The sequence below is a fragment of the Prinia subflava genome, chromosome 4, assembly GCF_021018805.1.
Source record: "Prinia subflava isolate CZ2003 ecotype Zambia chromosome 4, Cam_Psub_1.2, whole genome shotgun sequence".
Lineage (NCBI taxonomy): Eukaryota > Metazoa > Chordata > Aves > Passeriformes > Cisticolidae > Prinia > Prinia subflava.
Genome location: NC_086250.1, coordinates 46,907,522 through 46,933,169, shown reverse-complemented (window position 1 = coordinate 46,933,169; position 25,648 = coordinate 46,907,522). Strand labels below are relative to the sequence as shown.

Below are 25,648 nucleotides of genomic sequence, written 5' to 3'. Positions count from 1 at the left end.
CTGAAACAGACACTGTATTTGACATTCTTGCATTCAAAATTCTAGCTTCTGAAATGTACCCAATCTCAGGTGTATCCAAAGAACAAATAGGAAGTTACATTTCCTTTACTTCTCTGTCTGAATGTCACTGATATTTGTTCTTTTTAGTAAATTCACACATTAACACATTTCAACAATTTGAATTAAGTGCAGAGTAGTCTAACAGAGCTTATTGTTGTTTTCCTTAGACATTATTATGAATATTATGCATTTAACTGACAAAGTATTTACTGAAAACCTTTTTTGTTTTCCTCAGAGTTTATGAGAGACTGTTTTTTGTTGTCACTTTCTTCTTGCTAGTCACAGTGTTTTCAGCTTTTTTTTTTGATTGCTTTAAAAATTAATTCAATGAATTTTTATTGATTTAATCTTAAAAATTCACTTACAGCTTTTAGTGCAATCTATCATTCAGTAGTTATTTGCTTTATGTAGAACATTTATTTATGTATTAATTGCTATTAGCACAGAGATTATTGCCTGTGAACAGAAAAAAAGCAGGAATTTTTGGATAACACCAAAGTTATGTTAAAGCTCAAGTAGCAAAAGTTTCTTATAACTATCTTTCATTTTTTATTTTCTTTCTGATCTGTTGAATATTCACCAAGAGAGTGATAATTTTAACTATGTGATATGTAGCTGGATGTTAGCCAAATTAGTTTAACTCTGGGTGATGTATGCAAGTGACATACATGGGCAACACCAGTATATTCACTGTGAAATTGGTAATCTGACTAAATATGAAAAACAGTAAGCCTGAATGTATGCCTTAATCATAAGTCTCTTGATATTGTCTTGAAATTTTGATGGTTTTGGATGAACTTTTCATATAAACAAATGCATGACTGATCTTATTAGAGCTGCCTAATAAATCTGCTGTATATTATGAAATTCTTGCCAAGACATTTAGAAATGCAGTTAACTAATAGAAAGGTGTAATGACAGAAGTTATTTTGCAGAAAAAGAACATATTTATTTTATTTAAATTTGTTCTTAAAGGCATTGGTGAAAACAGGTTGTCTTAAAGATGTTTTACTTGATATGTTGTTGGATGACAGTAAAACGTCTGCACCACACTTACAGCAATAGTGAAGGAATAATTCCTCTACTTATTAATAGCAAACAAGTCTGTGGTTTCAAATGCATATTTATGCATTTCAATTATGTCTTGAAAATTAATCAAGTGTCATTTGCTTGTCTGTGGATTTTTCAGATAGATCCCAGGATGTCTAAACTTCCCTTCTTTGGAACAGACAGCATTTAAAAGAATCTCTATGTCCTTTCAGAGAGGTCTGCATCAGGACTGATACAATTTATTTTTCTCAAAATTTGTCTTCAAAGTCACCTTTCAGTTTCTGAATACAAAGGTAAACATCCTAGGAAAAAAAAATCCCTGTATCATAATCTTTACAATTTATGATTTGGTTGGTTAAACTTCAAATCTTGAGCTTCATTTGAAGACAAGATTATAGGTTATAGTTCGATAGTTATTTACAGTTTTTCTTGTTATAGTCATTAGGATTTCAAATGAGAGCTACAGGCTTGGTTTTGGCTTGGCTTAATGAGTGAAAGTTTTTCCAAAATTTATTTCCATGGGAATTTAAACTAAGTGCTGTACCTTCTTTTGTATTAGCTAACTCTGTCCTAGAAAAGAATACCATCTAGTTTGATTTTTTTTTTTTTGTAGAAGCAAGCAAATTGTCCTTGTATATAGCATCAAGAGTAAAAAGCTGCTTATTGGAATTGAGTAGCCAAAGTTCACAATAGGTAAGGAGTCTCTGCAATTTCATGCTGTTTGACTTTTAGGTTTTTTTAAGAGCAGCTAATTTCTCAGAAACAGAGGCAAAATTCCCATTGTCATTCTTCTTTATCCCTCTATAATTAACAAAACAGAAGACATTAATTTTTGTTGTATTATTGCTAATTAAATTTATACATTCTTTTGATTTTCTATGCTGTTGAAAAATCTTTTCAAGTTAAAAATTAAATTTTGAATATTTTCAGTATTACAAATTAATTTTTTGGTGTCTATTAATTTCTAGTGTGTCCTTTTATTTCCCATTCTACCTAACAGAATTTCATTGACCTCAAATTAGAAAAAAGCTTAATTGAATGTAGGTTCTCAGTAAAAAGCATCTTGTAGAGGAAAAATATAGGCATTTGCCAGTACATGGAAAAAACAGAAATAGACTTACTGCAGTGAAACTACAGAAACAAAAAATTACATTGAAAAAGAAAAAAAAAATTGTCAGAAGCCTTGTAATAAGCCTCAGTGAGAAAGAAGAGGTAGTATGACTTCTTTTGAGATATCACTTAACCCTTTCACTTTAAAGAGTTACTTGGTTAGAATTCAATATTTTCCTCACCCCGGAGTAGGAATGGGTTGGTATGCTGGAACTGTAGTTTCATGCTTGCTTTGGGATCACATAGGTAATTCCCAGAAAGACAGCTGTCAGGACAGGATATAATCTATTCTTGAATATGGAGATCATTCCTAAACCTTAGATGTCAGTGGGCCTATTTACATGATTGTACCTTTCTACCTGGAAGAGAGACAGAGTTATTAGTATTTGCACAGGTGAACACATTGTGAAAAGTGTGCTTGGTCTATAATACCTGCCAAGATGCTTTGACAAGGGAGCTCCCATGTAAACAGATATTAATTGCAGGCACCTCTGAAATTTCCATTTCAATGATACATCATTTTTTAATGAGGTGGTTGCTTTCCTGAAGTATTTAAATGAAACTTGATAGCCTGTATTTTACAAAAACTTGAAAACAGTAAATATCTTTATGTGATTTTTCAACTTTCAAAAAATCCATTGTGAACTTACTTGTATAAACATTAGGTTTGTGCAGTAGGATATTATATGTATGTTATCTGTCAAAACTGCTTGTTCCTGCAGGATTTTACTTCAGCAAGTATAATTCAAAGTGAGAAAATGTATTTAGAAGTGTCTCATTGCCCTCTATAATCTGCCAAATCACCTGTGGCCACATTGGCCATTTAGTGCTACAGTAAATACTGTAAAAAATATCCCCACTCTCCCTTGTAAGGGCAGATGGAACCCAATCTAAATGCTGGAGAAGACATGAATTGCTCTTCCTCTTAGAAAAAAGTAAACTGAAGTGGAACTACTTTGGAAATGTGGGAGTAAGATTCTATAGGCTTGTATTAATTACAGAGGAGAAAAAAGAGCATAACCACTTCCCAGCTGTGGCCTGCAATCAGAGTCCTTTTAAGGTTTAATGAAGCAGAGTACTTGAGAATAACAGGAATGTAGCTGGGGGAGTGAGTGGGTTGGTGCTCTGAGACAGTGTTGCTAAGCTCTACCCATATGATGATGAGCTCAGAGGCATTGGCGCGGGAGGCTATCAGGACCCATTCCTTCCCCTGCTGTTACCATAATTATCAGGCCCTGTGATGGCCATACGGGAAGCTACACTTGGTAGATAACGGGCTCTTGGTTCTAGTAAAGTTTTTCACTTTTAATTCTGCACACCAACTAGAGTAGACCAAACCTCAGAATTGCCTAAACTGATTTAACCACACTGAGTGACTGTGTTTGTCTCAGTGTAATCAGTAAGTTACAGGGATTTGAGTCCTAGCAATTAAAAAAATTATCACTCTACAGTAGTTGCTGCTCTCAGCATTAATTAAAGACAAAACAAAACACTAATGCTCGAAACAAAATGCAAGCCACCCCCACCCCCAAAATCATTGTTACTAGTTTTGTGGATGCTTTTAGTTACTGATTTCCAGCCTAAGCTTGTAAATTCTTCCTGAAGTTTGGTGACTTCACAAACCACCCCTGTTGTAATTGTCTTGCCACGCCATTGCCAGTTTCTGCAAGATAAAACTATTTCTGTCCTTCAGCCCTGTTTGTCATGCCTCCATTCCATCCCACAGTTTAGTGAAGCTTAGTCTCCTGCTCACTGACAGTCTAGATTTTAGTATGTGGTTGCTCATCGCCCGGAAGAGATGTCAAAACCTGTGAAACTTCCTCTTTTCTGCTCAAAGTAGCAATTTTCTTTCTTGCCCTGAGCTGCTCATCTAGTTTTTGGAATGATCTTACGGAAGCAATTGTTTTACTCAACACATGGAAGCTTTCATTTTTTTGCCATCCTCAAGGGATGGCAAAGAAGAGGAATCGAGAACATGCATGGAAATGAACTAGATCTTTGTTAAACTGGTTTAAACTCATCTGCATTGGGGAATTTGCATTTGTTTAATTAAAGTAATTAAACATTTATTTCAGTTATGCTGAAGCCACTTTGTCATTGCTAATCAGGTCCTTGTAGTGCTTTAGAGCTGTATGAATTAAGACAAAGGCATTCTGGCTTAGTGGGTGGCCTGACAGCATAGAGCTGAAACTGCAGACCCTCAGGGAGTAACAGGAACAGGCAAGAACAGAAGGGGCACAGGGAGCAGTGCACACTTGTATGGCCGGGCAGCCCCTCAGACCTTGGGGACAGGCCTGCAGCCTCTGGAAAAAATTCTTTATGTTACAACTGCTCCTTTTAAAACGGTATATGAGGCCCTGCTCTGTCCCCTCAAACTAATGTATCAATTTCTTGTATGGGAAAATGTAGTGCTGCAACCTGGAGGAGCTGTGGTCTCTCTCTGGGATAGAGAGGCCTTATAGAGACATCTGGATATCCAGGGAGCAAGACGGTAACTTACTTCCAGATTTGCCACCTGGGATAGGGTAATCCTGGTATTTATACAAACAAGAAGCTGAAGAGAAGCACGCAGAAAGAGATCTGTGGGTCCTGGTGGGTGGCAAGTGGGATATGAGTCAGCAGTGCCCTGGCAGCCAGGAGGGCCAGCCCTGTCCTGGGGTGCATCAGGGACAGCATGGCCAGCTGGGCAAGGGAGGGGATTGTCCTGCTCTGCTCTGAGCTGGGGCAGCCTCACCTCCAATTCTGGGGGTAGTTTTGGGTGCCACAATGTACGAAGCGATTAGAGAGTGTCCAAAGGAGGACAACCAAGGTGGTGAACAGCCTTGAGGGGAAGCCGTGTGCAGAATGGCTGAGGTCACTTGGTCTGTTCAGCCTGCAGAAGGGAACGGGAGGGCTGAGGGGAGACCTCATTGCAGTCTACAGCTTCCTCAAGATGGGCAGCAGAAGGGCTGGTGCTGATCTCTCCATGACCTGTGATAGGACACAAGGAAATGGAATGAAGCTGTGTCAGGGGAAGTTCAGGTTGAACGTTAGGAAAAGGTTTCTCACCCAGAGGATGGTTGGGCACTAGAACAGGCTCCCCAAGGAAGTGGTCAAGTGGTCATAGCACCAGCCTGACAGAGTTCAAGGGCAGGACTCAGTCATATAACTTGGTTTTAGATACTCCTGCAAGGAGCAGGGATTTGGACTGGATAATCCTTATAGGTCCCTTCCAACTTGAGATTCTGTGAAAAGCAGTGTGGGACAAGGCCAGAGATGTGGTTGGGGCAGATGAGTGTCCAGCCTGCCAGACAAGTCTTCAAGCGTGAAGGCTGAAGGTCCTATAAGGTCAATCCAGAGAATCAAATTTGTGGATCAGGACTAGCATCCTATAAGAAAATAATGTATTTGGCTGTTGTGTATTACAAGAAGGTTCTACCTCTTCCTGAGGGCAAAGGTGATGATATCTCTAGCTAATTGGAGGTCTAATAATTATCCTTGTTTTGATGTTGAATGTACAAATTCGCAGATCATGCCAATTCACCAATGCAAGATTGAGTGATATAAGCTCCTACAAGTATTGTATAACTCACCATTAGTTGTCCTTCAGATAAATACTGGTTGACAAAATCAATTTTTTTATATACCTTATGATTTTTGGACTCACTTTAGCTCTTAACCAAGAAAATAATCAGGCCCTTAGGCATCTTAAGTTAGGCATCTAGTACCACTGCTCATTTTACAGCATTTAACTTGAACTATGCTAGTACTTTCTAATTTTTGTATGATTATAAACTGATCAATTGAGTAGAGCACTGCATTTCCTTCCACACATGATAAAAACCATTAAATACACAGTGCACATTAGTGTTTATATGGCTAATTTTCTTTCCAAAATTTATTATGCATTTATGGGCTTGTTATATTCAAATGGAGAAGGTTTTTCTAATTTCATTCCTACATTTTCTGCTCCACTACATGAGTGATGAAATTGTTATTCAACAGTTGGAGAGAAGACTGCATCTGTCTCATTAAGATACTTACAGTCTAAAATTTTCCTGGAATGCATGCACTCTCATTGAACTGCTGCAAGCAATATACAATTCATTCACAAATGAAGTTAGTGTTAAAAATTCTAGTTTACACAAGTTTTTATTCCCTCTTTTCACCTTATCTCCAAAACCAACATCTTAATGTCATTCATTTTTTAAGAAAAGAAATAATACATTTTTGTTCAGAATATGATTAGGGGCTGTTACTGTAGCTTACAAAATTGTTCTTGAGGGAACACTGTACTGTTAAATGTAATTCATGAACTTTTTACCTCTTTATATTTATTTGAAGGTAGGTTGTGGCTGGCTTTCCATAAGATCTGAATTTTTTTTTTTACCTTTGTGAGTATACTTACAACACTATTGACTTTTGCAAACACTGGACTACAGATCATCTAGCCAAAGTTGAGAAGATGTTTAAAAGACTCAATGTGATCTGAGATCTGGCAAACAAGAATGTTGCAGAAATTTACTTAGTCAACCAGATGTCCACTGGATGGACCAGAACTCAGCTATTAGGGTTCTAAAACCTATTTTAATGCATCTCCTTTCATATGACAGTTCAAATGAGTCAAATAATAGTTTTTACTTTATTCTTCTTTTCTTTATTGTTTATTTGAGTCATATGCTGTTAGTCAGGCTTCCTATTAGTTTATCTGACCTTTTAAAAATTTTCTGCTTAGGTGTTTGTGTTCTTAATTCAAGTGAGTTAACCATGTAAACGCACCAAAACATGAAAGTCAAGAAGAGAGAAATCTGTTACTTATTCCTCAATTTCCCTCTCTCACTAACACAAACAGAAGCTACACAATATTTAAAGTTACATTGTGATTTGTTTTCTGCACTTTTTTTTTTTTTTTTTTTAGATAAGGTTTTCCTTTGGCTCCAGTTCTTCTAGTTCACCCAAAGTTTGCACTGGCTCATATAAGCTAGTGGAGCAGAAGTGGAGACAAAATTTATAGAAATGAAGATGAATGACTATCCGAAATAATGTGAAGGGATTGCAAGGTTTATTTTCCCCTGTTTAATTGTTTTCAAACAGGCAGCATTAAATTATTCATAAAGTAGTAATGGTGAAAGCAGAGTTAGTTTATAAAAGAAAAAAGACCTTGCATCTGTCTTTGAATTGGCTAACGACTCTCAGGATGTAAAATAGTTTTAAATGTTTTTCATCTGCGTCTTGAGAGAGAGAAGCTCTTCTAAAATTATACAGAGTTTGTCATGCATAAAGATGGGCACTGGAATTTTTTCCATTTGACCCTATTCCGTACATCAAACTTAATTTTGATAAAAAATTTAAAGGATGTTGGGCAACTTCAAATGTGAATTTATTATTAACACTGCAAGGACAATTGTGATTAACGAGAGAAATAAAAATGCAATAAATTGACCATTTATTAGACTCTTCAAATGAAAGTAGGATGCCAAGTTGTATGGGAGTGTGTGTATTTAGTTTTGTATTGTATTTTCTTTGTAATGGTTCAGTTCTCTGTACCCTCACCCCGTCATTAATATTCCTTTGTTCCTTCACTCTCCCTCACAGAGTGTTATTTTTAGCTCACACCTGTTAGATTCAGTTAGGTGTCAATCTCCCTTTCCCGCCTTTGTTGTTCCCCTCCTACTCAGTCCTGATAAGTCCAAGTTATGTCTCTCCTCCCCTGAAGCCTCCTAGCAGCTGGTCCCGGTTGGCCGGAGGCGGCTGGCCACTCCCTTTGCTCCTCCTGTCCTGTCCCAGATAAAACCCCTCCACACACTTGTTTCCTCGGCCAGTCCTGGGCTGAGGAGGTGGTTACAATGAATCCCTCCTGTTGTACCAGCACTGTCTCCCTCTTCGTCTCCTTCATCTGGTTGCGGCTGACAGTGTCCTGCCTGCCCCTTTTTGGGAAACAAGGACCCACAGGAGTCAGCCCTGTTTGTCATCATACAGGCTGACCCTCAGTGACCGGTGTCCGCTGTGCGTGAGCTAGCCGATGGCACGGACCAGAGTCCTCAACAGGCACCGCGACAAAGTTGTGTTTTAATCAGTCACAAGTTATTAGGCTCAATATCGAATTATATGAGTGGAATCTCATGACCTGAAGTTTCAGGCCTACATCTCCATTATCAACAGTTGTTTCATGGAAGCTACCCATGTTTTCCTCTTTAGCTCCTGACAGAGAAAAAATAGTTTGATCCTTGTTTTACTGGAAGAGTAAAAGTGACTTTGTCTTGTAGTTGGTGCTGAGTAGTAGCAATCATAAGGATAATTGATATCAACCAGATAACAGACTTTTGTACATAACCCATTTATGTAGGGATGGAAGAGGAAGCTTCAGGTGATGGGGCATTGCTAGCATGTATGTACTGACCCAGCACATGTAAGAAGTGAGGCTCAAGGTTATTTCCCTTCCTTATTGGCCCTAAAGTATATTGAACAAAGAAAGAAGGAACTCTGGTGAATAAGCTGTGAAGTCACCCATTTGAGCCAAGATGATGCCATAGGTATTATCATAATTATCATAAGGTTTAGCCACTAACAACTTACTTGCGTTACAGAAGTTCAGCCCAGGCTGTGTCAGGTTTGTTTGAGATGCCTATCCTTAAATCTACTTTAGATTTTGCCTTTAGATTCAGGACAGGTATTCATGCTGTATTTTTACAGATACCATATTAAAATCCTGAAATGATGCAGAATTTTCTTTTTAAAGCATAGGAACTGAAAAAGCACAAATTAGCCACATCATTCTCCATATTTTTTCATCCGGCAGTGACTTTGTTGTAGTCACCGTTAATCTGTTATCTAATTATCAATAGGTTAAAGAGGTCTGTATGGAATGTTGTGTAATGTGCATTCCTCTCTCAGTTAAAGATAACATGTAATGATAATGGGGAGGCATTTCAGCTATTTATTTTATGTATAATTCCCCACACCTTCTTTATGAAACAGAAGTATAGTAAAGACAGTTCAAACAACTATTTCTTGTTTCAGGGATTGCATTGGCTGGAGTGCCCCAGCTGTGAGTGTTGCCCTTTTGGAAACACGTGTGTGAGTGTACCAGTGGTGCAGCATCCCCCACTCCTGTGAATGAACTGACTTTGTGGGGGATCAGGGCCATTTTCTCCTCACTCCATTCAAAGAGTTAATACTGCCTAATCCTAGCACAGACACACTTGTGAACATCTAGTGGAAGAACAGCTTTCATTTATTCCGCCCCCAAGCTGATAAACAGGCAGGAATTTGAGGGATTCCCATTATGTTTTATATGACAGATTTGTACCACAAACATCCTTGCCTACTGAGCACTCATTGCCTGTCACTGGTTGTTTTGCTGCTGGCAACTCATCTTGACAACTTGAACTGATCAAAAAGCAGAGAAATACCTGGTGTTTCAGATGTGACAACTATTTTTTAATAACATTTTGATTATGTTCCAATTAATCATTTGTAGAGCTTAGTTCCATACTGTCTGCACAGCAGACTTGAATAGCATAGATGAGCACGCTGATAGCTTTTTATCAAACACCATAAATCACAAGTGTCAATCACTTAGTACTTCAAATGTACAGAGTTACATAAGTAATAGATTGTAGCATTGCTATTCAGTTAAAAAGAAACTTAGCCTAATTTTACTGTTTCTGAATTCTGTAAATCCTTTAAACAAATCTCATAGATGCCTTTTTATACTCTTGCACAGCTTCTTTCAGAGAAGTAAGGTTATACTTCTAACATTATGTCTCTGACAGCCTTACCATTATCCTACTTTCTAAGCATATTGCCAGCTTGAATTTTAAGGAACCATGTTAGTAACCATTTCTGTAGTGATGCGTCATTTGAAGCACATATGCAAAAGCTATCTTTAGATTTTGAGCCAGAAGTATACAGCTAGTGTCTCAAAACACTACATCATCCAGCTTAAATACACTCCAGTATATATTTTATGCTTTTCGACTGCAACAAATTCTGATCAGGAATGCGTAGTAGAATAACCTTTGGAGAATCAAAATTATAAGGTTAGGCTGTTCTAAGTAATCAATTTTGTGATGCAGAAGTCACCAGTGTTGAAAAGAACTATGATTTCCCATTTTTTTACACTTACTTTTTGGCTCTTTATAACCCAAATAATTTGTATTGTTGTTCTTGTTTTCTTACAATAAGGATGTGAAAGAGCTTCTCTCAACCCCAGATGCATGAAAGTTTGTGTTTCAAACTTGTGGGTATACACCTTTAATGTAAAGGCTTAAAATTAGAATGGCAAAGGCAACAATGCCAAGTTTGAATTAGCTGAATTAACCTTTTTGTGTTTCTAATTCATATTCTCTGCCAACAGAGACAGCACATTTAAGAATTTGTCAAGATTGTCTGAAATACACAGAATAATATGTAAACTACACATTTAAAATATTCAGCAGTAGAACCACTAGAATTTCTGAACAGTTTTGTTTATCCCAAGCCATATCTTGCATTATTTCCTCCCAAGTTTTCATGCTGCCAGTAGTGCCAATACTTCCAGTCACTAAAAAGTAAAGCATTATTCTTCCATACTAATTTCTCATGCAGTCTTGTGTCATTAGTCCTTCAGGCCTGCATTTCACTTTGCTTTCTGATTTTTTTTCTGTGAGAGGACTTTCTCCTTACTTTTGTTCTATAAAAATTTCAGAAATAAGAAGTTTTCTGTAAAAAAATCCCAAACCAATGGATTAATGGGTTAAAAGAAACTTAAGACTGGCCCAAACATTCTGAATTTTAGTAAAACTGGAATTTTGAACCTTGTTTTTCCACATATGCAGTTTAAAAAAGTGAAGATAAAAAATGATAAATAATTTCTCTGAACCTTAGTCCTGTGGCTAGAGAGTGAAAAGGAATTTGTCCTCAGAATGTGAAAAAAGTGTCTGCAAAATTTAGTCTGTTCTTTCCCTTCCCTTCTTGTCTCTTCTGCCAGTCTCTCCCTTATGTGGCAATATTCTGAGCAGCTTATCACTTTCTTAGAGAAAATGGTGACAGGGACCTTCTGTGGGAAACTGACACATAGGTTTAGGTTTGACAGGCTGGATGGAGCAAGGATGGGGTTTGCTGCTGCCTGAGACTGGAGAATTCATTTTCGGTGGAATAACCAGAGTGGACTGAAGCTGGGAAGAGCTGGGAAGCAAGTGTGCAGACCAAACCCTGAGTTGTGTGCTCAGCTGGGGCAGAGAGAGAGAGATTTGCCTTCCTGGCAAAGGGGAACACTGTCTAAAAGTCTTGTAAACTACTATGTATAAAGGGAATAAAGCATCTGTAGATATAAATATTTACTCATTTATGCTATTCACTGTTGATGATACTTCTTATTTATTTAATCTTCTTTTCTTAATATTTCAAATAAATACATTTGACATCATAATCGAGAAAAAATTTCTTACAGCTCAGAATCCTAAAAATCTCATGGCAAAACCCAACATAGGGCAGTGTTTTGTTCTTGGTAAACTCCTCAAAGTTCAAGTGATCAAAGCCTCTGAAAACAATATCCTTAGTTATTGTGTAGGGTTCCTTCTTCTTTCTGTGGAAGCACATAAATAGAGGATAATGCAATTAATGCTAAATGGAACAAAATGCTTGATGACCTGCTGACACAGAAGATTATGTTTTGGGATGGAGTATCACATGCAAAAATACTCCCTATTCAAGTTGGCATTGCCTTTTTCCTAAATACTCATAAGCAGGTCATAAAATCTATAACTACGAGGATTTCTGTCACAGCAGCCAATCTGTGGTTAATTCAGGTTGACGTCATCTGCAGGATGGACACCTGCAGTTAATTCTGAATCTAAGATAAAGGTGTAAACTGTGAAGCAAAAAAATCCAACTTTTGATTGGTTTCTTTTTATTGTGAGAGGCTTTACCTGTGTCCAGTAATCTTACTACTGTTCTTTTATTTAAGGATGTCTTGTAACTTCTGCAAATGACATTTGTAACTGTGGTTGTGTTTTGTTAATGTTGGTTCTCATTTTTTTTCTGTATCCTATTACAAAAAAATACTAAATTATCAGCTATTAAATCAGTGATCCTTAGCAGCACTGTCTATTTTTGAAATGTTATTTTATGATATAACTGTATACAAGTTTCAGTGAAGTTAACTTTGCACAGTGTGAAAATAATGTATATATTCGTGTGCTAAGTGGGAACATAGAGATATTTAGTATTCTATCTTATAGATAGGGTTTTTTTAATGACCATGAATAGAGATACAATTTTTTTTTCTTAGTTAAACTTCCATTTTTTATGTTTTATTAGTTAAAATATAATTGATTTTCATTTTGTTTGTCATAAATATAGAAATTTATTTGTATTGCATGAAGCACTATTTTTAAAAAAGAAAAAAAGAGAAATAATTCTGTATCAGGACTTCTATTGATCTTCTATTGATTCCCTAGGGAACTTTAAATTGGTGGTTGGTTTGATTTTCTATGAATTGACATTGACATGTCTCTATTCTTACTAAGAAGGTATATTACAGCTATATAAAAAGTATACATTATATTGTTGTTGGTCTTTCCTTTACCTCACTGTTAATACTTGCTTTCCTGTGATATTTGAAAAACAAAATCTGCTGCAGATACTTATAAGGTAGATGAAACAATAGTTTTAAGCAGTTTATCTTTAATCATTTAATTTTAAGATGGCTAGACTGAGCTGATGTCTGTCTTCTTTTGTAGTCATTGAGGAGAGAGATACTCCTCCAAAGACTGATTCATCCCACTTTAATTGTTACATTCTGTGCACTGACTAGAACAGACTTAACTCATCCGAAAGGCTTATTTTCTTGACTGTAGCTGAGATTACATTTGAGAAAATATATCCAGCTACTTAGATTTTCACAACAGGTGTTCAAAACAGCATTAGAAAAATTTAAAAAGCAATGTGCTGATGGAGTCTGGGTGACATCAAAACAGATGAAAACTTCCCCTTCTTTAGAGTTTTTTAACTAAATATAATGTTAATCCTGTCTAATATGCTAAAATTAGTCTCCAGGAGAGACAATATGAGAACCAGAATTTTTAATGTTTATTGTCTCAAAAGAAATAATGATTTTGTTCCTAGGTCACTGATGTTTGTAACACCTAAAAATGCATCCAGTACTTATTTAATAGTTGTGGATGTGTTCTATAACTAGAGAAGTTTTCTGGCACCCCATCAGAAAGCAATAATGTTTGAAAATTGCTGCACAATGTGTGGTGTGTAGATACAATTGCCATTTTAGGGTGAGCAACTGATTATTTAATTTTGTATGCTTGGAAGAGTTGCCACTGAACACACATCTAATCCCAGAGTAGAAGGTATAGAAGTGCATATTACAGCATGTGTGTTAATTTTTGATCATTTTAAAAGGTAATATGTCGATTATTTAGGTTATTTCTATCTAATATCCCATATGGCAATGTAAAAATAATTTTAAAGCATTTGAATACATTTTGCAGTTTTCTGTGGCTTTCCCTCTTACTGCAATGGAAGTAAGTAAGATTTTATTTCCATTACAGAGAAGAATGGGCAGTTATGGCAAAGATGAAATGTGGCTCCTACACTGCAGCATAGTGGTTAATGAAACAGTGCATATATTACTGGTTTTGACTTAAGCATAGAAACCCAGGTATTCTCATTTCTAGATCAGGCTAACTTCCTATTTGATAGACAAATATTTCTATGTATGCTTCCAAAGTCAAAGGTTTAGTTAGAGTCTCTCAACCCTTTTGAAAAAGGTGAAGATAAGGTGAAATGGCCGGTTAAAACAGCAAGTAATTAATTGAGTCTCTCTGTTAACAGGAAAAAGGTCAAGTGCACATAACTATTGTGATTACACAACCTGCATTACAAGCAGCTGAGTCATTTAACCTGAACGTGGTTAGATTAGAAGGCTGAGAAACAATTAAATGTGATTTTACTTCAAATTAGTAGCTATACTTCCAAGTTACTGTAGTATTTTGATTTTTTTTCAGAGTCCCTTGTCATGTTGCTTTGCAGCTCCAATGAGTTTTATTGCTGTGAAACATTTTATTTAGAGTTTTCAGTTGTCCTCCTTTTTTTTTTCCTTGCCTTACTGTAGCAAACTAGATGTAATTGAAAAATGGAAATTTCTAATGGAGATGTATTTTTTTTAGGTTTTTTTTACTTTGTCTTGTATATAATTCTGAAAGTTTTTCAGATACACAGTTTTAATTCCTTGATCCAAAGTGTAGAAAAGATTGTTATTAATTTTATCGTGTAGGAATTTTGTCATGTAGGAATCATACATCTAGTTAATACTGGGGAGAATCCATCATTATCTGCTGATGAAGACTGAATTATTTGTGATATCCTTCCAACACCTATGAAAAAACTCAAATTCTGATGCTGCTGATGTCTCATCATACAGTGGGGTTGCAATTCTACAGCTTGCTCTAGGTATACTGGGGATAACTCAGTTCTTTTAAAATTATGCAGCTCTTTATTATTTTCCCTCCAACTCCACCCTTAGTGTCGGAGATCTCTGCTAAATGATGTCTGGTACCAGGAGATAACATTATGGATGTTTATTTACATGGAAGCTACTTTTTCACTTTAGAGAGTTACTTCTGCTTTGCTGGAAAACTCCAGACTAAATCAGAGAGAGGAGGAAAGGACTGGAAGCCCATTAGAAAGGAAAAGGAGCAACAAGCATGCAAGGATCACAGAATCATTAAGAGTCCAACCCTTAACTGAACACCACTTTACTTGCTAGGCCATAGTACAAAGTGCCACATCCAATTTTTTCTTTAAACACTTCCAAGTACAGAGCTTGAGAGAATGGTTTACTTGCTCTAACTATAGCTGTAAAACAAAGTGCATGGCTCCTTTTCTGAGGCTTCATGCAGGTGCTCTATTCAGATCTATTTTTGTTTAGGAGTTGCTCAGAATTCACCAAGAAATTTCAAGTAAGCAGTGCTCTAGGTTACACACAAATAGTTTGAAATGTAAAAGAAAGGAAACACTACCTTTCCACGAGGGTATGCTTGGAATCTATAATTATAATAAAACACTACTTTCAGTAAAAACAAAAATTTTTTGGCAGTGATTTCGCTTTTTAACAGAGGTTTGGCTAGGAGGTGCTAAAGTAGTATGGATTTCGGAATTAAAGGTTGTTCCTAGAAGCAGTTTTCCTCATATTTTTAATTATGTCTTTGTACATGTTTTGCGCTGGAGATACTGAGCAAGTCAAGCATCATCAGAACTTATGCCAAACCAGTTGGTGCAACTGCTTTCTTTAAATACTTATGTTGTAAATTATGAGTGGAAAAGGGTGAATATTCAAAATGCTTCACTAAACTAGTATTCATTAAGACTGGGACCTGCTTCCTCAAATCTAGCCCAAAGGAAATCTAGGAGCAGTTGAGGAACTACTTTTGATGCTCTCATTATCTGCTAACATTCTTAAAATTGCATATAAGTTCTGCTTGAAAAAATTCCTATTCTAATCTATTTCACTTCTAAAGGCAAATCACAGTTTTGGGCCTGAAAGGGGTTCAAATGTTGATACTGACAGGCAAGCATGGTCTCAAACAGTTTTTCTAGTGTGGAATACCATTTGGAAAATGTCTCTTTTGAAGAAACTGAAAACAAAGAAGAAAATGCAAATGACTTCATGACCTGCAATAAATTTCCAGCATTCAAACAAAGAGAAGGGCCTTAGAAATGTCTTATCTGAGCAAAATAATCACATGGTTTCTCATTCTATTAGTAGAAGCTAAAATACACTTAAAGATGTTCATTCAGAAATAGGTTTTGTCAAGCAAACCTGTAAAGTTTTATCAGTAAAATTACAAAACAGCTCGATAAATCTAATTTTGATACAGGCTATAATATAGATATTTGGTTTCTTCAAGTATTCTTTTTACTGCCACATTATATTTTGATCAAGAAATTCACCTTTTGTGGAGTTAATGGGGGGATATTAGATTCCAAACAGGCTCTGTTCAGCTGTGAAGGTGCAGATATGATTGGAGGCACATTTGTGAGCAGTAATATTTCCAGCAGACTGCTGTGTCATCCAAGGGTGGGTGCTGGTGTTGTCAGCTGTCTTTGTGATCATTGGCCAAGTGTGCAAGCAGTGCAGGGAAGGACAGGGCAGCATGGTGTGAATCGCATGGTTGGTGTTCACAAACATGCTCTAGAGAATGTGAAGTGCAAGGAGTGATCTAAACTTTAATTGTTTTAGCAAGCAGTTTGCTCAGAGAAGGGTTAATTGTCACTTTTGGAATCTCTTCAGCACCAGCTCCTAGCATGAAAAAAATGAGATTTTTGCCTGACTATACAAAAATAAATGTAATGTTAAGAAACAGAAAAGACTTTTTTTGATTGAGCCAGCAAATAAGGCCATGTTGCTCATGTAATTAATTACTACTACTAATAATAATCCAAGGTGAATAATGCTAGATTCCCATGTGTGCTAAGAAGAAAAAGAAAATATTGGAGGAGTTTGAAAAATAGTGACAGAAAGGGGTCCCAGATTTGGGAAACTGTGTGTTAAGAAGTTCAGGTAATTCTAGCTGATGAATCAAAGAGAAATTTAAGACCTCATGTACCCAAATCTTTCTTCATGAAGAAGAAATAAGATGTTGAGGGGTTTTCTGCTGGAGGAGAAGGCATGAAATTGAAATTGAACTAGGATGAATTCAATTTTGAATGCAGATGCAATTTCCTAATAGCAAGGATAATTAAACTGTGGAGTAATTCTCTGGATGTTAGTCTCTTTGCAACTCAGAATGTTGAGACATGATATCATAACGTTCTTTAAAAATGCTTTATAATAGAATTAGATACTGCAAGAAAAACACAGAAAAAAATAATCTGTGGGCTACAGCAGATAAATAAAGTGATCAGTGTGGTTTCTTCTAGCATCAGCGCTTGCATCCATGACCATCCATCCATTTTGTATTTTAAGATATTTACATCCTACATTTTTCAATACACTTAAATAAGACTAAAGGCTGTAGAAGTGAAAAAGAATTTATGTCTTAAGGCACCTCTAGTGACTATGTGACTATGTAATCTTACCAAGCACCCAAGGCAGGATAGGCTCTGAATTTGGGTCAGACTGCCCAGAGCTGTGTCCCATTGAGCCCTGAGCACGTCTGTGGTTTTCAGCCTCTCAGGGCAACCTGCAACACTGGAAATTCCCTTCCTGCCACTCATCTCTTTTGCTGTGTACCTTTCCAAAAATTCTTGATTTCTAATCAGCAATTAGATAGATGACTATTGTCAATTAGGGGATTGAACCTTTTGGCTAATTTCTGATCGGCACAAACCCAATTTCCCTAGGCACTGCTGTTGCATTGCTCCTCTGTTACTGTTATTTTAGTGTCACTTTTTCCAGTTGTGAATACCTGTCTTGTACTGGTGGATCCAAACTGAACACAAATGCTAAATCTGGTACTGGATACATTTAATGCAGTAATTCTGTGCAAGAGAAATTGATAACAAGAATGATAACAAAAGCAAGAATAACATGTGTGAACTTTTTTTCATCACTGTTATATTTCATGTTATTTACCACAACATAGAAATAGTGTTATAATCTATGGTGTAATTAGATATTACATTTCTTATGATATTCACTACAAATTTGTTCTGCATAAAGAAGCATGGAATTTAGATGAAAGTTATGGACTCAGAAAAAAGTTAAACAAGTAGATTAAAAATATTTTGGTTTGGAAAATATGTGCATAGATTAAGTAAATTTCCATTCTTATACAGTATTTAGAGATGTCTATGTTGGATCTGTTATATCATAGCTATGGTACTATGAGGAAATGAAAGAATGGATATTGCTACATATTTACTACTGTGCAGAGTTTGAGCATCAGCTGCTATGCTGGCAAAAGGATGAGCAACAGAAAATAAGAAGGAGGTCGCTCCACTGGTAGTTTCTGTTTCCTCTTCCTCCAAGCATGATTTTTAGGTAAAGCCACCACAACCATACTGTGAGGTTCACAATTTTTATATATTAATTCCACTTATTCTGGACTTCATCTACACTTTAGTTACTTTTCTAGCTATTTATTGCATCCCCAAATGGGTTGAGAAGGAGACAAACAGCATATTTTTCCTCCTGCATCAATCGGGGAAATTCCCAGAGGCATAGACACCAGCTATGCTAGAAGTTTTGATGAGAGAGGAATTTGTTTTGGGAAATGAAGAGCTCACTGAGTGAATGGCTTTGGATCACAATGTTAGAATGAGATCTCAAAAATTCTCTTATCCTATTTTATGGAGTTAAATCCTTTTTAATATCTGTCATTAGCAGCGTAAATAGAAGCAGAAAATTTAATTTTGAAGAGATCATTTTTTCAGTCTGCTTATACTAAAACAACACAGTGGTAATTTCTTAAGTTGCCTCCATGTAAATGACAATCAAATCACATAAAACTTAATCTGAAGTAAAAAGAGAATAATCTGAAGACAAAATTCCAGGCTGCTGCCTAAATATCTTCCTTCTATCTCAGAAAAAGTGAAGTATTTTTCTAACAGTAATATACATACTTATGCATATAAATAGATAAATAAATACATACCTATAAAAATTGAAAACTTTAGCATCTTTCTCTGCAACTTTTTAATAAAAGCCTGTTATTTTTCCTGTTCTAGAAGATGCTAAGTTGGTATAAAAATCCCAATAATTTTCAAAGAGTAAACACAAACTGTTTCCAGGTTGTCTATGATAATGGATGGGAAACATGAAACGTGTAAATCATCAAAGTATCTAATTAAAACTATCCCTTTGAAATATTTTTTCTGCTTTTTTCATTGAGTTCACAGTATCAGGTCTCTTTCTAATGTGGGTACCAAAAAAAAATCTGACTCTTTATTCAAGGAAAAAGGTATTGTGGTATGTTTTAGTATTTATTTAGTTGGACTGTGCTTTACTTATTTTTCTGGGATCTTATGACATTTTCGAAAAGCTTTCTCTCTAGAAAAGCCTGTAGAAACTGAAGTATGACACATACAAAACCAAGAAAAATTTTTTGTTTGATCAAATGTTAATTAGCTCATGGAGCAATTATTTAGAATTGGGCAGTATCCACTAGAGTAAATAAATAATCCAAGTGGTTGAAAGGGAGACATTTAGGAGTAATATTGACTGAAATACTCAGTTGATAAATTTGTAAAGAGAAAGCTTTCAGGGAATTCACCATTTCTATCTGACAATTGCTTGCTAAAAAAGTGGGTTTTTCTGCTGGCTATATAATTTTTCCTGTTTTTCCTGGGAAATATGCTCTGCAGTAGTGTGATCCCACACTGTCTCTGCAGGATTGAACACAGAAGACAGAAATGGCTTGTATGTTTTTGTGATTTAATCACTGAAATTCCAGTGTTATGCTATACACCATTCAGGAAGGCATCAATATTCTTCACTTCAGAACCAGTCTCTCTTACCTCCTGGTTGCACACTGGCTCTTGCAACACCCATTCTGCTCAGCTCTTGAAAATCCTTGGTCTAAAAGTGCCTGAATTATTGGCCACTTTAAGCCTGCTAATCTGTCTTTTACCTTCCTTTGCCATTTTAACGAATTATAATCAGAATGCCAGAGTGAAGTTTATTTTAAAAATACTCTGGCTTCCAATATTAAAAATATCACTCTTTCATTGCAATATCTGTGAGGAATTCCTTGAAGTTTTTGTGATAAATTATGTGTTTGGTTTAAATATATCATTCCTAGCAAAAAAGGGCCTACTCTTAGAACAACTACTCATACCTCAAATTTGGAGAGATGTTTTTTCAAGGTCAGTAGAAATTTTTGCATGAGGAAAGAAAATTAAGGGATAGGTCAGTAATTGCATTACAATAAATATATATATTCTAATCAAGGGAAAATGCCTGCTGGGAAGTTGCTGAGAACCTTACTTTGAAAGTTAGGTGTTAAACCAGAACAAAATTTTGAAGGAGCAAACATAAAATTTGTTTTAATTTAATCTTTAAGAAATGCACATTTCATCACATACATTATGTATTATCATTTCCATTGCTTAAATTTTACATTAAAATATTACAGCCTGAGCTCAAACTGATTAAAAATTAAATCAATTAGCAGTAAAGTAACCTAAAAAATTATTTTAAATTTATAACAGCCTGTAAGAAAGGTGTGTTGTCTTTTCATAGACTGTGCTTTGGTTGAGAATAAGACATGGTCAATGCTCAAACGAGTGCTCAACAAAGGAAGTGTTGCTTGCAAGGAGCAGCATCAAAAAGTGCTGTGGATATTCCATATATTTAAATCATACAAGCATCGAAAACTTGATTAATTCCTCCCAAAATTGACACAGAAAATATGAAACTGTGTGTTCCTACTTTAAGAAGGAACATGAAATGCAAGGCTAAACTGGAATGTACAACTATTCGGGTAAAATTAATGCTAAGTAAAATATTACTGTAAATTACATGATGATTTGAAAATTTGAGTGATGACTAGGGAATAAAAATATGATCTTTATTCATGTTCAATGTTCCTCGTTTTTTGTTGAAAATAAGGTTTCCAGCCTTGGTAAACTGTAAAGGGAAGCTATTTGATATTTTGAAATTCAAAATTAGGCTTCTTGAATTTTATTTCATTACTTTGAAAGAGAAATTTATTTCAAATGTATTAACATGCACACTCAAGAAAAATATTAAAACCTCCAACTGATTTTAAAATGTTTGGAATTTGTTTTGGCATAATATTAAAAAAACCTGAATAAGTCTGAACCCATTTTTCTTTTTAACTATTGGAACTGGAAATGAGCCTCAAATGCCTTTAGTCATGCAGCAGTGTGGGCAAGCTTTTCATCCAGACTTAGCTCAGCTTTGCTTTTTAAAGAGGTGTAATCTTAGCTTGCTACCATTTGACCAGAGATGAGCTCAAAGATGGTTTTAGCCATGAAAACTGCAATATACACCTCTGTCAGTGGTGTGTCTAGCAGACTGTACTTGAAGCCTTAATAGGGAGAACATGAGCATCAACAGAACATAAAACCAGTTTGTTCCTTCCCTGACTTTTCTATGTACAAGCAGCAAATAAAAAGATTTTTTTTTAATATGTGAAAATTCTCTTCTAAGTTTGCATAGTTAGATAATTAAAAGTGAAGAGTAAAAGAAAAGTTGTAATTTATAAAGAAAGAGAATATTTCTGGATCCTATAAATCTACATTAACCCATAAAAACTACAGTAAAATAACACTTTTAATGGTCTATCTAATAATATGCATATTCAGGCTGAACATGCACATTCATCTTTGCTTTCTCATATTATTATGTAATGCATGATCAGAATCTACTCAAGGAAAGATGCATTCAGGAGCTGCTACTTTCAGAAAATTTTGTAACTTTTATTTTTAAACTTCCACAATTCTCTAAGCAAGGCTCACTTAACTTAGTGATAGATATTAATATAACATAGGAAGATTTTTTTTGCTCCCAAATTGATTGAATGACATAAATGTTTAACACATTTTCTCTACAAATGATGGGGAATTCAGTTTTTAATACATTAATCTACTTGCAAAGCTACCCTTCTCATTCGTAGTGGGATACTTTAGTTTTAATGTTTGCATTTAATGTGTATTTTTCCTGATAAAAGGTGTGTTGATTATTGTGCTGTTTGTAAGCAGGTCCTCAGCTGCTTTTCAATGATGGTTTGCAGTGAGTGACAAGGGTTGCAGGAGCTTCACTGTGGAACATAGTGACTGATGCTAACTCAGGGAGAACATGGAATCTTCTAATGACCTTCATAGTGTCTATTTCTTTCATTTTCTTAAAACAAAGGGAATGTTACTGATTGTGTAACCTTCTCCCCTGTCTCAGGTCTCCTAGAAATCCTGAACAGAAGATCATTAAACGAGTGATTGCTCTTGAAGGAGACATTATCAAGTAAGTATTTTAAGCCTTAGTCTCAGAGTCTTTACAGGACTAGTGCAGCTTTTTAGTATATTTTAAATCAGTATCCTAGACAACGAGTACTTTCTAGCATTTTCTGTCTATTATTAACAAGGATGCCAGCATTGTACCTGTCTCCTTTTCAATGAGAGGAGAAATGCTACACAAAACTATTCACTCTCTCATGAAATGTACATAGATACAAATAATGCTTGTTTCTGAGAATATCTCTGCCACAAATCGAGGCAGGTAATTGTTCAGCATTTTTCAATGAGATAATAGGGCTGTGATTTTTCATTTAGAAACTCCAGCTGCTGTTTTGCATTGGGGTGGACAAGTAAAAGTAGGTTGTTTTTAGGTTTTTCTTTATTTGTTTGTTCCTTTCAGGATCTCATGTTTGATATTTTATTTTATTTTATCTTATTTTATCTTATTTTATCTTATTTTATTTTATTTTATTTTATTTTATTTTTGAGACAAAGAATCCTCATAGATTACTGTCTTCACTGCAAGGGAATATGGTGCAACTGATTTTGAGTAAATTATTCTATCAGAAAAAACAAACCATTGTAGCAAGAGTGGACTCTAGAGTACTTGAAGACTTGCTTTGCTCTGACAGATAGAGCTTCCTGCTGAGGCTGGGTGGAAATAAGTTACCACTAGATGTAAATAAAAAGTTTTTATGGGAACAGTATTATTTTGAAGAAAATGCTTGCTTGAAATGGTTTCTTTTTCCCAGGTAGAGAATCAAGTAGGCATAGAGGTGGGAGGGTAAATCCCTGGTTTCCCGTACTAAGATGTGAATGACCTTGGGAGATCTCAGATAATATGGCAGACTGTGACTCAATTTATTTAGATAATGAGTCTTGCTGTGGTGTAGTGACTGTTTAAGAAGTACTTGACAGCTGCGATTCAAATCAAGGATTTGAATCTGATCTCAGTGGGCCCTAGTTAATAGCATGGGCACTGTGGAATACGTCTACATTTTTTTTTTTCTCTTGCAGTCAATACAATTTCTGTTTTATTGAAAAATCCTGAATTATCTCAGTTTGAGAAATCAAAATAAATTGTTGCTTCTCTGTTGAAGCAAAATATCCAAAAAAATAGGCACAAAGAAGAAAATTTGATGTCCAAAACCTACAGACATCTACAACTAAAACTAGCTATCACTTTCAAGAGCTAAAGACAGAGGAGTAGTGTGTGTAACATCTTGTATTGACCTGTATCCTTAAGAAGGTACTTATTTCTTGATGCTATTGATATTAGTGCTGTAATTCATATAAGTGATAAGAATGTTATTCATGTTTCAATATTCTTGTCATGGGTTGGCACCGGCTAGATGTTAATGCACCCATGAATGTATGTTTTTTCCCTAACCACTACTGTGGGATGTGATCAGGAACAGAGCAGAGCAGGCTTAAATCTTGAAAACAACAAAAAAAAACCCACCAAAACTTTATTACATTACATAAGAACAGAGACAGAAAAACTCTTAAACACACACAGAGACAGAAATAAAAACTTCTCAGAACATCTCCCAATTTCCACCCCCCACACATTACTCTTCACAGACCAAACCTTTGGGTTTTAGATCAAACAATCACCACTTAAAAAAACCACCAATCTTCAATTCAGCAAGGGAGAGAGGAGTCTCTCTTGCACCACAGACTTTTCCTCAGAAAACACGGGTCTACCCCTTATGTGTTTCTATGTCACCCGTGGCACCGCCCAGAGAAGTCTGCTAGGGTGACACTCTCTTTTTCCTATGTCCAGCGCTCTCACCGCTGTCCATAGTCTCAAGCTGCATACAGGGCTCTTTTAAGGATACTTGCATGCCGAGTTCTCTCCCTTTTTACCCAGGGCCGGGGTTCCAGGAGCAGGTCTGCCCTGAGGGCAGAGGGCGCTACCTCACCCTCCCCCTCTCTTCTCTGCTCCTCCACTCTTCAAGTGCCAGTCACTGTAGCAAAAACAAGGGCAGCTGTATCTACCCAAAATGCAGTTTATGTTCAAAAGAGACTTAAGTTCAGTCCATGGCTAACATTATGCAAAAAAAGTCCAGCTCAAAAGCCACTCCTCTTCAATCTCTGCCCATCTGGGTTTTTTTTTCATCTCCTTTTGTCATCTCGGTCCCAGGCCGCTTCCCTCTCTCCTCTGAAACCACCAGTCATGAGAATCAATGTCTAAGAAAAGTTTCTTTCTGCCAAGCAAGGGTTAACAGTTTCTATCTCCCAGCAGGGTGCAGGCTCAGGCACTCCCAGGCTGGGCAACCCCCACGTGGCTGGGCACCTTCTCCCGGAGTTTGGGGGGGAGGGGGGTGAGCACACACAGAAGGCACTTCCACAGTTTTCCACCCCTCCATCCTGGACGGGGCAGCTCAGTTCTAGTCTTGTCCATTCTCTTCTCCCCCCGGGGCCCAGCTTACTTTAGTTCCACCGCGTGGTTGTCCTGAGCCCGGCCACGTGGCTCCCCTCCCCCACTCAGCCCAGAGCTGAGCAGGTGAGAGGAGATGTTTCAACTGCTGAAACCAGAATCCAAAAGAGGCCGAACCCCCTTGGGGTTCCTGCTTTTAACTCTTTGTGTCCTCAGAGGCGTGTCCAAACCTCCGAGTGACCAATCCAGGTGCCAGCAGAAAAGCTGATCACTGATCAGCCTGCCCACATCCCCCTGGAAAAATTGACCTCCCCCCGCAACCACGACAATTCTTCATTCATTTCTGTGGCAATAGCAGAAGTAGAATGCAATATAAGGTAACTTCGAGGGTTACTTTACATTGTTCTATATTATTAACATTCTTGCCTTAATTTTTGAAACTGAATGTAGATTTTGATTAAAAAAAGACATTTAATAACATGAATTCTAGCTTTAGGAAGTTAACTATGCTGTGCATTCAAACTCATTAAGACTTGAAACTTTCCATTAACATTTGCGGGTGTTCCTGGCCAAATGGACAAAGGTGTGTGGCACAAGTGTGTTCAGAATACTGATGAGCCTGCAGGTGAGTGAATCACACATGGACACAGAAGACTGTACAATGATCCTCATTTGTCTGTGGTAAACCTAGTTAGATTAGTTTATTGACAGAAATACTGATAGAAACCTCAGTAATTCAAATGTACAGCTTTTGCTGTATGTCTTGGTTTTGGCTGGGATAGAGTTAATTTGCTTTCTGTAGCTGGTACAGTGCTGTGTTTTTTGGCTTTAGAATGAGAATGTTGTTGATAACAAAGCCATGCTTCAGTTTTTACTGAATAGTCAAGGACTTTCCAGTTTCCCATGCTTTGGCAGTGAGAAGGTGCACAACAATCCAGGAAGGAGCATGGCCAGGACAGCTGACCCAAACTGGCCAAAGGGATATGTGAGTATGATATTCTATGGTATGGGATTCCATACCATAGAATATCATACTCACTGTGTAAACTGCAGGGAGCTGGCTGGGGACAGCTGGTGAGCAGTTTTGTAGTGCATCACTTGCTGTTCTTGAGTTTTATTCCCCTCTTTCTCCTTTCAATAATAATAATAACA

General features: G+C 36.5%; 1 protein-coding gene across 3 annotated transcripts in view; it reads left to right on the top strand.

Moving 5' to 3' along the window:
- IMMP2L (inner mitochondrial membrane peptidase subunit 2) overlaps positions 1-25,648 on the top strand; it is a 420,423-nt gene that overhangs the window by 250,340 nt on the left and 144,435 nt on the right. For 2 of the 3 annotated variants that reach the window (XM_063396684.1, XM_063396685.1), the window contains exon 4: positions 22,055-22,120. The exons of the other annotated variant lie outside the window; for it this stretch is intronic. In XM_063396684.1, the coding sequence (XP_063252754.1) occupies positions 22,055-22,120 (66 nt within the window). The remainder of the gene's footprint in view (positions 1-22,054; positions 22,121-25,648) is intronic. 3 annotated transcript variants of the gene reach the window in all.